Source organism: Mustela erminea, chromosome 8 (assembly GCF_009829155.1).
Source record: "Mustela erminea isolate mMusErm1 chromosome 8, mMusErm1.Pri, whole genome shotgun sequence".
NCBI lineage: Eukaryota > Metazoa > Chordata > Mammalia > Carnivora > Mustelidae > Mustela > Mustela erminea.
The window spans coordinates 102,643,667-102,657,855 of NC_045621.1; the positions used below are offsets into that span (position 1 = coordinate 102,643,667).

Sequence of the window (14,189 nt, forward strand, 5' to 3'; positions counted from 1 at the left end):
CGGGGGCCTCCCATCTCAAGAAAGGACTTGCTTTAGAAAGCAGAGACCGCCTCAGAAAGGTCACCTTCACAGACGGGTGGCATCACGACGTGGAGAAAATTGTTGGCTCAGCTGACTTTAAAACACACTTTTGGGTATATATTCTTTATAGAATGTCCTAAGGACAAAAATGCCTCCAAGAAATTTAAATCTGAGCTCCTTATTGGTATGGTTATTTTGAGTCATTATAGGTATATTATAGGATAAAGCAAACAATTCTGCTAAAGTGGTTAGGAGACAAGAATTTTAGCCTAAGAGGACATTTTAAAAATCAAAGAAGTTAAGTAACCCTCTGGAATCTTAATGTTGAATTGATAATATCAGCATAAACTTATAAATTTTCATTGAAATTAAAAAAAAAAAGAAGGTCATCCTCAGAGGTCCCATTGTCATCAGTCCCTGCCACCTTCAACATGTATGTGCCTCTGTGTGTGTGTGTGCGGTTCCTGCTTCATTCCTTACACCTGCGGCTTGCCTGGGAGGAAGGAGGGACAGAGGCGAGCCCCGTGGCCCCCAGCCACACTAGAATGTGGTAAACAAGGCCTGTGTGTCGCAATCACGGGGCCTGCGACAGGGAGGTCAGAATGCAGGGCTGGAGTGCAGAGCCTAGGAGGCAAAGGGCAAGGAGGAGGCCTGGTGAGGAAGGGACAGGGACTGGCCCAGAGGAAGGGAGCTGGGAGAAGAGGAAGACCCCGTGGGTGAAAGCAGGACCCTGGGAAGGAGGCACGGAGGGAAGAAGGGAGAAGGGAGAGGGGAGAGGCAGAGGGAGATGCTGTTCTGTCTCCAAGGCCAGAAAGCAGGCAAGAGTTGGAGAGGTCCAAGTACAAGGCGAGGGGCAGACTGGGTTAGTCATCAGCTTTCAAGCTGCTCAGTGAACCGCGGACCTCAGGGCTGACTCCCTGCGTGCCTTCCAGGAGGGTCTGCCTCTCTTGCCCCTTAGACCCCAGCCCCAACCCCTCAAGGGAGACAACTCCAGGGCAGAGATCTCCTTCTGCAGGCTGACACTCCCAAACAGCAGGGCTGGAGCCCTGTCTCCTCTCTAAGTATCCCTGGTCCCTGGGGTCGGGGACAGTGGGAAGTCTAGACTACAGGACCTCAGGCACTGGTTTGCCAGACAGTCTTTCGGGCACTTCACAACAGTTGCCTCCTGTGACCCTCATGACACCAGGAGGGGTAGTTTCCCCATATGACATCAAAGAGAGGCTTCCAGAGGGGAAGTAATTGGCCCAGAAGGCATCTGAAGCCTGGTCCACCACTCAATGCACTCTGAGCTTTACTGAGGGTCCCTGTTTTTAGGACTGGCATGCAGCAGTGAGAGACAGTCCCAGGTCTCAGGGGGTTTCTGGTATTTTAGAGGGGAAGACAGAAAATCCAAGAAGCAAATAGAGAAATTGAGCTAATGACAAAGAGCATACAAAGGTCGTCGAGAGGGGCAAGCATGTGGGGGGTGGGCGGCTGCTACTTAGGCTGGGACGTCAAGGGAGGCCTGGGTCCAGCTGATGTCCCTGCCCAGTAGACACCCAGGAGCCGGGAAGTGGGAGGTCCTCCCGCACAGAGAGAACACAGTGAGCACGGAAGCCCTGAGACCAGGCAAGGCAAGGGAAGTAGGCAGTGATCCAACAACTCCAGCCTCATGGGCTTTGGGAAAAGGGGCTAGGAAGCTGCAAGAAGGAATAGAGGAGGTGGGGAGTGGGGCAGGGAGACCAAGCAGGAGGCTGGTCCACAGACATCGTGGGCTCAGAGATGATGGGGCCCATGGTAGGGAGGATAGATGGGATCCAAGGTGTGAGGGACTATGGGGATGGACAGCGTGGCCTGGACTGGATATGCCAGGGAGGGAGCCGAAAAAAACGGGGAAGCAGAATTTGACCCTAAACCCAAGCATTTTACCACTGACAGAGACTTTGTCTTTTTCTCCCTTGTCCTTCATTGGCCAGGACAGTGGTGGGTACATGGTAGGTATTCAACCAACTCATCCATGTTCTCAGCGAATATTTACTGAGCACTTACTAATATGCCTGACTCTGTCCTAGGCACCAGGGATATACCAGTGTGCATGGCAAAGTCCTTGGCCCCTTGGAGCTTATGCTACAGAGGGAAAGGGGATGTGTGTGTGTGTGTGTGTGTTGTGTGTGTGTGTGTGTGTGTTGTGTGTGTGTGTGTGTGTGTGATTGGTGACTAGAGGTTTTAGATGTGGTGGTCACGGTAAGCTTCCCTGACAAGGTCATCTCTAAGCCTAGATCTCAAAAGAATGGTGAGGCAGGGAGCCTTACAGGTGTCTATTTTGAGGAAGTACATTTCAAATGAAATTTTTTTTAAATGATTTTATTTATTTGACAGAGATAGCGAGAGAAGGAACACAAGCAGGGGGAGTGGGAGAGGGAGAGGCTGGCTTCCCGCTGAGCAGGGAGCCTAATGCAGGGCTCCATCCCAGGACCCTGGGAACATGACCTGAGCCCAAGGCAGACACGCTCAAGGACTGAGCCACCCAGGCACCCCACGAAGTACATTTCAGACAGAAAGCAACAAGTACAAAGGCCCAGAGGTGGGGGAGTGCTTGTTGACTGACCAGTAGATCTGTTACTTCAGTTGGTTGATTTATTAACCAACTGATCTGTTACTTCAGTTGGTTGATTTATTAATCAGCACCTGTGTCTCTGCCTTGGAAGTCTCTGAGAACAATGCCTCGGTCTTTCTCACCAAACAAGAGTGGTCAGAAGGGTGGAATCACTTCTTCCTTTCCTTAGGCCATCCCTTTTTCCAACACCGGCCCAGCCTAGAAGCAGAGAATTGGGAGGAACAGGCATTGAAGCTGTCACACTGCCTGGAAGAAAGGCAGAGAAAGTCAAGGAACAGGGCTAGTTCTGTGCTGTCCCCATGCTATTTCTGCTTTTAATTCCTGGGGAACCCACCCCATCACCCCACCCCTCGTCTCTGCCCCTGCTGTAGCCCCCAATGGCATGGGGAACTCCTTGCCTCTCCAGATGGTCATCTCCTGGAGAGTTATTTGCCTCTCTCACCATCTCAGTAGGAATTAAGTGTACCCCAAGGGGGTGCTGTGGGCCCACTTGGCCCCAAGCCCTGGGCACCAAGGTAAACTCTGGGATTCTAGAATGTAAAGGACCAGCCCAGGTGACCAGCTTCCAGACTTGTTGCCTGGTTCTCAGCACAAACTCCACCCAGACTCCTGGCTGTGCCCCCGCCTTCCTATGACAGTAGAATGACAGTCACTTCCTCCTTATGATTTCTAAGCCATTTCTCTTCTCTAGCAATCTTGCTGATGAGACATGTTCTAAATTCCACTGATTCAAGATTTTCTGTTCTTACCAAGGAAGCATAACAGGCAATGTATCCCCAAACATGCCTGACCACACATGGAATCTTAGAAGGCTTGCGAACACACACGGTGGGGGATGGGTCAGCCATCCTGACAGTTCTTCCTAATTTTGAGTCCAGGCACTCCCCTCTGGGTCAATTGAAATTCTTCAGGTCCCAGAAACCCCAGAAAGTCCCTTCCACGGAGCATCCTAGGGCTCTGGAAAGGGCTCCCCAACAGGGCCAGGTCCTCTTTTCCTGTGTGAGGCCCTCCTCTAGAGCCTAAGGCTCTGGAGGAAGGAGAGTCTGGCTTCTGGGGGCTGCAAGTGGAGGAGAAGGCAGGTGAGAGCCAGGGAGGAAAGGCCTCCCCTCCAACAGAGAGGGGCCTACCTGGCTGGGTCTGGCCAGCTGTCCTTTGCTTAGCTCAATGGTTCTCCTTTCATGGCCTCCAGACCAGGAGGAGCCATAGCCCCCTGTTGGAAACACACACACACACACACACACACACACACACATACGGTGGGATCTTGCCCTCCACCTCCTCCATCAGAAATTTGGGGGTGGGGCCCAGCAATCTGAGTTTTAATAAGTACTCCCCCCCCCTCCCCCGCACCAGTGATTTTGGTACATCACCGTGGGAAGAAGTGAAACCCGGACTGGGATGGGCAATTATGTCCAGTCCTGGCTCTCCGCTGGACTTCAAGCTGCGAGGCTTTGAGTGACTTTTGTTTTGTCCTGTTCGCCTTTTCAGTGGTCCCTGGGGCCAGGAAGTAGCCAGTTTGTATATCCCCCTTTGGGGGAGACAAAACCGATGCAAGGACTGCCCCCAGAAAGTTCCACTACGTTTATACTTACTGCGGGCCTCGGAAGACCCCGACCTTTCACAGATATTTTATATATTGACCCTGCCTCAGAGACGTTACACAAGCAGCCCAAGGCCACACAGCGGGTGACGAAGGCAGCAGAGCCCGGGCGCGGACCTCGCCTCTCTGGACCTTACCGCCCCCTCCGGACAAGCTGGGACTGGAACCGGCTCGTGTGGCGCCGGCCTGGCCCTCCCTTGAGGAATCAGAGCCCCAGGAGTAGTCGCCCCCCTAGGTTCAGGAGCAAGGAAGTTAACTCCCGGCGTTGAAGTCAGCCGGGTCAGCTCTCCCGCGAGCGCCGGATCCTCCTCCCTCAGACTGGAGGGGGGGTGGCCGGGGGGGGACCCTAGCCGGCTCAGGCCTGGTCCGCGCCCCCTAGTCCGGAGCCCTCTCTCCCCGCCCCTGCCCCTGTCCGGGGGCTCCTCTGGGCCGCCAGCGCTGACTCAGCGTAAACCGAACCGCAAAGGGCGGCGGGGCCAGACGTGCCCGCCCCGGGCTCCAGTGCTACGCTTTGATTGCCCTGTCCCTCTCCCCCGCCCTCCAGCCTCCCTGCTCCGCCCCCGGGGAGAGGTCCAGATCCAAAGCAGCGGCGGCCGCGGAGCGGCTGGAGGGCGCGAGGAGGAGCGCGCGACCGAGCCCGGCGCAGCATGACTGCCATCGCCGTGCAGGTAACCCCGGGGACCAGGCGGGGCGCTGAGCCGGCTGCCCCCGAGCGCCCCGAGGCTCTGCCCCACCCGGAGGCCGAAGGAGACTTTGCGCGGAGCACCAGACGCAGCCGCGCGGGAGGACGGGGGTGCCGGGAGTGCCGGGAGTGTCGGGAGTGACGGGTAGTGCCAGCGCTCTGTTGCGAGCTTGAGGGGCTCGGAGGAAGGTGGGCCGGAAGCAACCTGGGGCCCCCGCCCGGCCCCCCCCTCCATGCCTCCAGCCCAGTGCTACTCCTGCGCGAGGTCTTCTGCGGTCCCGCAAGCCCCCGTGGCTCCCAAGCTTCTTGGAGTGGATTTTTCTGCTTCTCTTTGGGGTCACCTGTAACCGTGGTGAGCCTCACCAGAGCCTTTTTAAAAGGGTGGGGTGCGTCTGGGATGGAGGAATGGGCACAGTCCGCTTGCAAAGTGAGGCAAGTCTTCTGTAACGAGAGGATGCGTCTCCGGAGAAGCGGGAACTTTCTCGGGCAGGGGCTAGAAAGCCCACCTCCCAGACGCTTCTCGGGGGCTGGCGCGGGGACGCACTCTCTGCTGCGCGCGGACACTTTATTAATAGAGAAGGCTGTAGCGAGGGGAGGTACCCGCATCCCCGAAGGTTTGATTTCTCAGGCTGATGAAAGATGGTTTAGTTGGCTGAGAACCTACCCGTTCCTGCCCCCTTCCTCGGGCGCGCTGCTGTCCAAAGGCAACTCAGTGGCGGGACAGCTAAGCTACCCTGAGAGCGAACTTCTCCGCCGAGGCATTTCACCAGCTCGCCGCGTCCCGAGTCTTCAGGCGGTACAACCCTAACGATGGGAGAGGCTCGTTGACTTCGCATGCAGATGCCCAAAGCCCCGCACCCCAGCACTGACTCTGGTAGATGCTGTTCTGCCCAGTTTATAGACAAAATAACTGAGGCTCAGAGGTGAATTAGCCAGCCCACTGCAGCCGGCTGAGCGACAAAATCGAGATTCAAAGCAGGAATTCTTGGCTCCGAATCCTACTTGCCCTTTCTGCTTTTTACTAGCAGGAGAAACCCTACCCACCAGTCACCCCCCACCCCAAACCCCATCTAGCCGGGACACAGCATCCTGTGCCCTGGCGAGAGAGAGCAAGTGTTTCTTCTTTGTTCTGGATCAGAACCTTGTGTCTTCAGGGGGAGCGTCTGGGACGGGCCCTGGGGAGAAGGGGACCCACAGCGAAGGTTGGGACTGGGTGTGGTTTCTTCACTCCAGTAGCTCCGTGGTCCACTGCGGACAGAGACTTGTAAACAAGGATTCAGAAGACCTGTGAGGAAGTGAGTGCTAAATTAAGAGGTGCAGAATGGACTGGCTGGATTAACAGGGTGGGGCTTTGCGTGCTGGGCCCAGAGGGGCCAGAAGACTGGGAGCAGGGGAGGGACCTCGTTAGCACATGGAGAGACAGGGAGGGCCATGGATAGGGTGGCATACAGCACAGGCTGCCACCTGCAGGGTGGGCGCACTGGGCGCTGCCCCTTGCAGACGTTGATTGTGGCTGCTCTTTTCCGAGCCGCTTAAAGCTGTGCCGGGGGCCGTTTTTAGCTCTTGTGATAATTTCTTCCTGCCCTACCCAGAGGAAGACCGCTGTATCTTCCTTTATGGTAAGAAAACCCCCAAGAGAGGGGATGCATGCATGCCAGAGCACAGACAGCAAAAAGCAGGCTCGATGGGGCTGTGCAGGCCAAGTCTTCAGGAAGCTGGTTAAGAAGTTTCTGGTTAGGGCGCCTGGGTGGCTCAGTGGGTTAAGCCGCTGCCTTCGGCTCAGGTCATGATCTCAGGGTCCTGGGATCGAGTCCCGCATCGGGCTCTCTGCTCAGCAGGGAGCCTGCTTTCTCCTCTCTCTCTGCCTGCCTCTCTGCCTACTTGTAATCTCTCTCTGTCAAATAAATAAATAAAATCTTTAAAAAAAAAAAAAAAAAGAAGTTTCTGGTTAATAATGGTGGGGGCTTGACCTTGACCTGGGCCTGTACAGAGTGGGCCTGTACAGAGGTTGTTGAGGATGTGAGCAGGGCCTGTGGGGTTGAGGGGAGCCGGTGGGGTCCTGGGGTATGGAGGAAAAGAAGACCTTGCCATTGGACTCAGTGGTGCAGGAATATCGAGTGACCCTGTCCTGAACATAGAATCATTCGGGTTTAGAGATGGAAAAGAAAAACACATTTTTTCGCAGAGGAAAGAAGATTTAAGTGCCTTGGCCAAGGTCCCGCAGCTGGAGGTCGGCAGGGCAGGGGCAGCTCTAGACAGCCTTGATTCCCTCTTGTCCATTGGCCCTCGGCTGAGCACACTGCTGCGAGCTGCCCTCCGGGAGGAGGTTTCAGGCCCTGGGTCACTGCAAGTCTGAAGAGGGGCAGGACGGAATGAAAACTCCAATATGCATTATTCTTATTGCTCGTATTATCAGAAGTCCCCAAGTACCTTTACATACGTGATCTCATTTAATCCTTGGGAGTTTTCTAGGTGATCAGAGAGTTTACAAGAAGGCCTGCACAGAGGTGGGAGGGGAAAGAGATGAAATGACCTGAGCTGTTTTCTCTTTGATCTCAGTGTGGTGTCTGAAGGGTTGGAGACTAAAGTCCAGTTTGTGCCCAAGGCAGGTGGTGCTGAGTGGGGCACAGAACATACCTGTTTTCTGGGTCCTGTGTCCTGTGTTTCATGACTTGATTGGGGTCTTGCATCTGGGGCTTTCCCATTTCCCGACCTTACCAACCGACTTTCTAGGGGCCTCTCCTAACCCGGCCAGGTAACTTCCTGGCACTTGGTCTCCTGCGGGGGTCACCAACTCCATTTTGTAGATGAGACACCCGAGGGCCAGAGAGGCTCAGAGAAACACTATGGACAAACCCAAGAACAAACACCTTTAATGGTTTGTAGACACAGAAGTTTCAAGATTTCCTTAGTCTGTTTCTTAGCAGAAAAGCCGTTTGCTTTTGTTTTGTTGTTGTTGTTGTTGTTGTTGTTTTCTGATGCAATTCAACACAGACTCCTAGGCTCCCAGCGTCTCCAGCAGGTAAGAAGGGCCTGTTGTAGTTGAAGTGGGGAAGCAGTCCTAGCTGGCCCACTCAGCATCCTCTGGCCCCATCTCAGCCCCCTGGAAGCCGCTTAGGAAGCAAGGGGTCCTTGTTGGAGAACCACAGCCGACTCCACTGGAGTGTTCTTTATAACGTGCCAGGCTGCCTTTGTGTGGGGTGTGAGTTAGGGCCCTGACCCTGCTTTGGGCATCCCTCTGCACTGTCTACTACTCTCCCTCACCAGTCGTACTGAGGCCCTAACACAAAGGCCCCCATCACTGTGTGTTGGGTCACTGTGTTGGCCGGATGCATCCCACGCCCTGTACAATATACAGTTTTGCAGGCAGCGTAACGGTTTTTTTACTGTGATTTAGGTGAGTGTCTTTGGGGAGGTCATCTGACCTCTGTGTGACATAGTTTCCCTCCTTACATACGCCCGGTGGAGCACCCTACTCAACCAGTCTCACAGGTTTGAGTAAAATAGGGCCCTGCTTTGGTAGAAATGATGAAAGCAAACCAAGTCCTTATTCTTTTATCCCTCGGGCTGAAATTAGCAGTGACTCTTGCTCAGGTGGGCAGGTTAGCCACCGACCTGATGTTCCTGCTGGGGCTGTGACAGCAAGAGTCTCCTTGGAGCATGGCTTTGCTTTCTGTTACCACCGATTGCTTTTGGAAGCCTCCATTCACACATGGTGTAGGGAGCACACTGTACGTAGTCCCTGTCCGGTTTCCCCGCACATGACTCCACGCTTTGCTTGACTCTCAGACTGGGCTGTCGCCTGGGTTTCTTCCATATACGCTGTAAAGGGGGGGTAACTTACGACCGGGCAGGAGACTCATTGAGAGAGAGCTTTGGATGGCGGGGACAGTGGTGGCGATGACTGTTCATTCATCCTGCGGCTCCACTCAAACGCTCACTGAATGCCCAGGTCAGGCTCTGCACCACGGACCAGGGATGCCTAACTGGGGGGCCCTGCCCTCTTGGAGAGCACAGTGTCTGGATGCAACAGGCAATATATAATCAGTACAAGTCAGAAGGGAGTGGATGACCGGTGGTCTGAACCGTGAAGAAGACAGAGCCCCTGACAGGAAGAGACCTGGTTTGGGTGGGGTTGGGGAGGCAAGCTCTCTGTGAGGAAGGCACATTTCTACAGAGACAGGGAGACTGGAGAGAAGGAAGTAGCCTGGAGAAGAACCTTTTAGGTGGAGGGGCCAGTAGGTCTGAGGAACAAAGTTCTAGGCTTTGTCATTCGGTCTGGGTCTTTGGGTCTGTCTTTGGGTCTGCTATGTCTGAGCAAAGGGGCCAGGAAGAGTGTGCTGGGGAGAGAAGTGGGAGAGGGAGGCAGGGCAGAAGGAGCAGGGCTTGTAAGCAGTGGTAAGGAGTTTGACTCTTTGCAATATTTTTCTTCTTTTGCTTTCTGGTTGGGGATGGAACCCATACCTGTTGGTGTCCCAGGGCTGTGAGATAAGGGACACCTCACTGGATGCCTGGCCCAGTTTGCCAGAAGGGAGGGGCAGGTGCACCCTTCAGGGCTGGAAAGAGCCTCAGCGACCTCTCCACGCCCAGAAGCTACTAGACAGACATACTGATTGACAAACTCTGGGTGGGGTTCAGGTTCAGGCTGGACAAGACTGAAGGGCAAAGTGCAAACATCATTTTCAGTACTGAGGAAAACAAGGTAATAACATGGAGTCTGGTACGTGCAGAACCAGCTGGGTGGAGATTAGGGTAAAACTGAAGTGTACTGGGAAGTCCTGGGAGAAGGGGAATGTAGCTTGTATTAGCATGCTAATTAAAAAAAAATACTAATAATCCGGTGCTCAGATTCTTGCTTTGTGTACAAAGAAACCCAGGGGGTACTGCAAATTCAAGGTCACACTAGCCTGGCCTGACAAGTTTACTGAATTCAGAACTGACTAGGATCTGCCAACCTGCTAGTCAATGGAATTTGGGTCTCTTATTTGTGGAGATCATTAAAGAAAGGTCAGGGAACTTTTCATGCCTGATGAATAGTTGGGACATTTGGTGCTTCTAGGTCTTGAATGGAGGACAGGGAGCAGGTAGAATGGGGGAAAGGCTCCCCAAGGAGGTGGGTCTTTGCTGAAAGGTAAGGAGGAGGGGGGACAGAAGCTACTTGCAAAGGTTGGCATTCTGGGCCTTGAAGGCAACTACAGCAGAAATTAAGGCTTTGGGAAGCTGGGGGCATGGACAAGAGTTTTTCCTGAAGAGGTTGGAGGGGTGGAGCAGGGCCCTCTTCCTGACATGCCCTCCGTGATGTCTTCCAGGCCCAGAGGCTGCTGGCCCAGAGGAGGCCCCAGCGGCCCTTCTTGGAATCCTTCATCCGGGTCCTCATCATTGTCTGCGCTGCCCTGGCCTTGGTCCTCTCCTCTGTCTCCATCTGCGATGGCCACTGGCTCTTGGATGGAGACCGCCTCTTCGGGCTCTGGCACTTCTGCACTTCCTCCAACCAGACGGGGACACACTGTCTCAGAGACCTGAGTAGGGCACATGTGCCTGGGCTGGCCGTGGGCATGGTCCTGGCCCGCAGTGTGGGCGCCTTGGCCGTGGTGGCTGCCATTTTGGGCCTAGAGCTCCTCATGGTGTCCCAGGTGTGTGAAGACCTCCACTCACGGCGCAAGTGGGCCATGGGCTCTGTCGTCCTCCTCATCTCCTTCATCCTCTCCTCTGGAGGCCTCCTGAGTTTCGTGATCCTCCTCTGGAACCATGTCACGCTCACTGGCTTCACCCTGATGTTCTGGTGCGAGTTCACGGCCTCCTTCCTCTTCTTTCTGAATGCCATGAGTGGTCTGCACTTAAGCAGCATCACCCACCCCTGGGGCCAACCAAGGAAATTTTAGGCCCCCCTCCTAAATCCGAGGACTTTGGTTTCTGCAAGAAAGTGTGGTCAAGATGGGACTTTCCCAACAGGAGACCTCCGGTGGGGGTGGGGGGAGCGGCGGGAGGGTGGGGCAATGACCTTGAAACTGCTGTCTCTCAGCCAATAACCTTTCGGATGGTTGGCCAGAATCAGCCTAGCAGCCTTTGCAGCTGGCCTGCGGGGGCCAAAGGCCAGGATTGTGCTTCCGTGCCCCCAACTGCCCAGGCATAGCTAAGTTAGTAGGATGTTGGTTTTAGAAAAAGTAACACGTTTTAAAAAAACCCTTTTCTTGAATCCTTCTTCCCAGGATGGGAATAGATTTGCAAGCAGCATGGGAACCGGTACCTGGGCTGGCTGCAGAGCTAAGTGCGGCACCTACTTGTTTTGTTGACTCTGTGCCAGGATACGGGCTCTGGGGTCTCCTGGGGTTGCCCAGAGTGGATCATTCCTCCAGCAAAGTGTATCTAGGCGGTTCCTCAGACTTTCTTCACCAGCTCAAAGGGCCTTATGGGAACATTTCCCTGCTGTAGCTTGGTCATGGCAGGGACGCAGAATTCAAGATTCCCTCGATTTCTTGCATATGCTGGGTTTTCAAACCATTTGATGCGATTTGAACCCTGCCCTTCTGGTTGGGGTGGGGGGGGGTGCATAATCCTTGAACAACTGGAGCTTCCAGCTGCCAGCTATCCCGTCTGGGAATCCTTCCCGAACCCTTCCAGCAAGCTTCCCAGGACAGCCCTCTAGCCTTCCAGTACTTCCATAGCCTCCTCCAAGGCAAGGGTGTGTGCGTGTCTGGCTTTGATAAGGGCCAAGACGGCATCAGGTGCCATTTTTTATTCCAGAGCACATTTCCAAAGAGCACATATCTGGGCCTGTCAAACTCCGGGGGGCGGGGGTCAAGGGGCCTTGGCAGGCCTTGAGTAATGATTAACAGCCGTCCTGGGGATGAGTGAGGGTGAAGGGGACCAGGGACCAGGGACCAGTGGAGATTTCCATCCTCACCCTCAGATGTGCATTTCTGGGTAACCAGATGCCCCCTTTCCTGTGTCTTTTTTTCTGCCTCCAGAGCTGGGGTTTCTGCCTTCAGCCATTTCATTCCACACTAGTGCCTTCCCTCTGCACCGGATCTGCTCTGGTGGCTACTCCTACCATGGATTTTTGGTCTCTGCCCTGCCTTGATCACTGCAGGCTCCCCTTCCTCAGCTGGTGCTCCTGTCTGTCTCTTGTGGGTTTTTAAAAAACTTTGATTCCTAAATATATATGGAGTCCATGGAGGTCACCGTAGAAAGGTGTCACGGGCCAACCTGTTTTTCAGAGAGTGGAACTCATCAACCAGACGGGCTGGGTTCTCTGCCCTGGGAAATAAGCACCTGACTTTTTTCCTTCCAGGAGTGTTCACCAAGCGCAAAGGGGTGAACTTCTTGTCTCTGTGGTGGGGAGGTGCAGAGATGGGAAGCCAAGGCCCTAAGTGGGACGGCACTTGTCCATGGTCACCCGCCAGCAAGATGCCTTCTCTATGTTGAGGCTTCTGTCTAGAATGCTTTCCCCGCCGAACACTGGGAGGCTTTGTTTTATAAAAGGGTTCAAATGTTCAGTTCACTTTCCTCCTTAACATGGTTGGTGGGGAGGGAGTGCTCACAGTGAAAAGAACTGAGATCCAGAGAATAAAGGGGAGATAGATCTACATAAGACAGGGAGACAGGCCCCTGTCCCCCGCCTAGTGAAGAGACAGATGGAGCCTCGGAGCAGGGATTTGAAACCAAAGGCGCTAGACTGAACTGCAGCCCCTTCTTGCTGAGTATCTCAGGCAAGTCATGGGACCTTGGTGAACCTGTTTCTCTTTTCTGCCCCATGGGATCATGTCCCATTCCCAGCTCTTCTGTCCCATGGAATCGTGTCCCATTCCCAGCTCTTCTGTCCCATGCAATCATGTTCCATTCCCAGCTCTTCTGCCCCCAGGACTGTAGATAACTGAAAGCAGCAGGAGGAGAGGGGTGCCTTGTACCATGCTAGGCTTACTAAGGAAGCTGGGGGTCTTGGGGCTCTCTTGGCCTCGCTGACTTGGTCAGATGAATTTAGTTGTCTTGAGGTTGTAGAGTCCAAGCTACTAGACAGGTGAGTTGTAGGGAGGGTCCACCTAGGGCCAAGGGTCTTCCATTTCTCCTGTTTCCTGCTCTTTAAACTTACCCTGGAAACTCCAGGAAGGAGTAGGGAAGTGAGTGGGAGTGTCATCCTTCACTTTTGTCTCAAGGGCCAAAAGAGTGGGCAGTTACAGACCAAACCTGTCCCAGCTACCATTTATTTCCCTGTCTTCTTCTGGAGCCCCTGACTTGGGCCCTCTTCCTGCCCCGTGTGTCCTCATTCCTTTCAGTTCTAAGGAACCTTATCAGCAGAGCCCCCTGCCCATCCCAAGGCTCAGGGGAGGTGGATGGTTGGTCACAGGAGAAAGCAGGTGATGTCTGCTGAGAAGACGGGTCCGGGACTGTCCCGCAGCAGTGTCTGGCCTCCTCTTGACCCGCCTTGGCGTCTGTCCCGTGGATGGCGCTGCTCCAGACTCTCAGATGACACTGTTCCTGCAGGTGGCCCGGCTCTGCTCTGGGATGCTGGCCTTGGTGCTGTGGGCTAGGCCACTGGAGCCGTTGCTGAAGGAGGAGCTGAGGGCCATGGGGCGCAGTAGGGACTCACGAAGGTGCCACTGGCGCCACTTTTTCTGAACCTCCAGCTGCACCTGCCCCAGAGACCAGACGTCAGCTATGGAGACAGACACCCAGGTCCTTGGGACGGGCCCTGCCTCTCCTGCCCAGGGGGTCCTGCCTTCCCCTCTCCCACAGGCCACCCAGATGGGCCGTTTCCAGCTCCAATGTCCAGTATGGATCAAGGGCCCCCTCTCCTCTGGACACTTCCTCCACCTGTCACCTTACAGCGTGTGTCCTGACGAAGGGGCTTTGGGGTGGTCTCACAAATTCTAGGACTCCCAACATCCAGATCATCATCCAGGACAATGGGACCCATTCTCATACAGCCACCCTAGCTCAGACCTTATCTGGGGACCCTGGAGTTGCTCTCTGGAACTGGCCTTCAGTCCCCAGCTGTAACAACCCAAACCTTTGAAGCCAGGCTTCAGGCTAGACTTTCTGGAAAACAAGATGTTCTTCCCATTCAAGTGTGGCGAACCAGATAAACGGTCAGCTGTTACAGGAAAGCCTGCCTTGGGTGAGGCACTATTTGACTAATGTGGGTTACATGGCTTGTGTGTGTCCCCATCCAACCGAAATGCTCTGGGTTGGGGCAGAGACCTCAAGGTTAAGTGTGCAGCCCTCTCAAGGAGTCAACACTCCTGTGAGGTTCGGTGAGCAACTGAGTGTCAGAGATGGCATTGTTGAGTCTC

The 14,189-nt window shown here is 54.4% G+C and overlaps 2 protein-coding genes across 5 annotated transcripts in view; one reads left to right on the top strand and one right to left on the bottom strand.

Annotated features, from left to right (window-relative positions):
* The first annotated feature begins 4,764 nt into the window (after nt 1-4,764).
* Nucleotides 4,765-12,334, top strand: TMEM37 (transmembrane protein 37). The gene is made up of 2 exons (XM_032353876.1): nt 4,765-4,885; nt 10,209-12,334. The coding sequence occupies exons 1-2, from the start codon at nt 4,865-4,867 to the stop codon at nt 10,779-10,781; spliced, it is 594 nt and encodes a 197-aa protein (XP_032209767.1). The 5' UTR covers nt 4,765-4,864; the 3' UTR covers nt 10,782-12,334.
* Nucleotides 7,753-14,189, bottom strand: part of SCTR (secretin receptor) — a 75,690-nt gene continuing 69,253 nt past the window's right edge. For all 4 annotated transcript variants that reach the window (XM_032353875.1, XM_032353873.1, XM_032353874.1 and 1 more), the window contains one exon: nt 7,753-13,529. In XM_032353875.1, the coding sequence (XP_032209766.1) occupies nt 13,359-13,529 (171 nt within the window). In that variant the 3' untranslated portion in view covers nt 7,753-13,358. The remainder of the gene's footprint in view (nt 13,530-14,189) is intronic.

Coding starts and splice junctions, on each gene's coding strand:
- TMEM37 (XM_032353876.1), top strand. CDS start 4,865: ATGACTGCCATCGCCGTGCAG. Junction 4,886..10,208: donor TGACTGCCATCGCCGTGCAG/GTAACCCCGGGG, acceptor GATGTCTTCCAG/GCCCAGAGGCTGCTGGCCCA.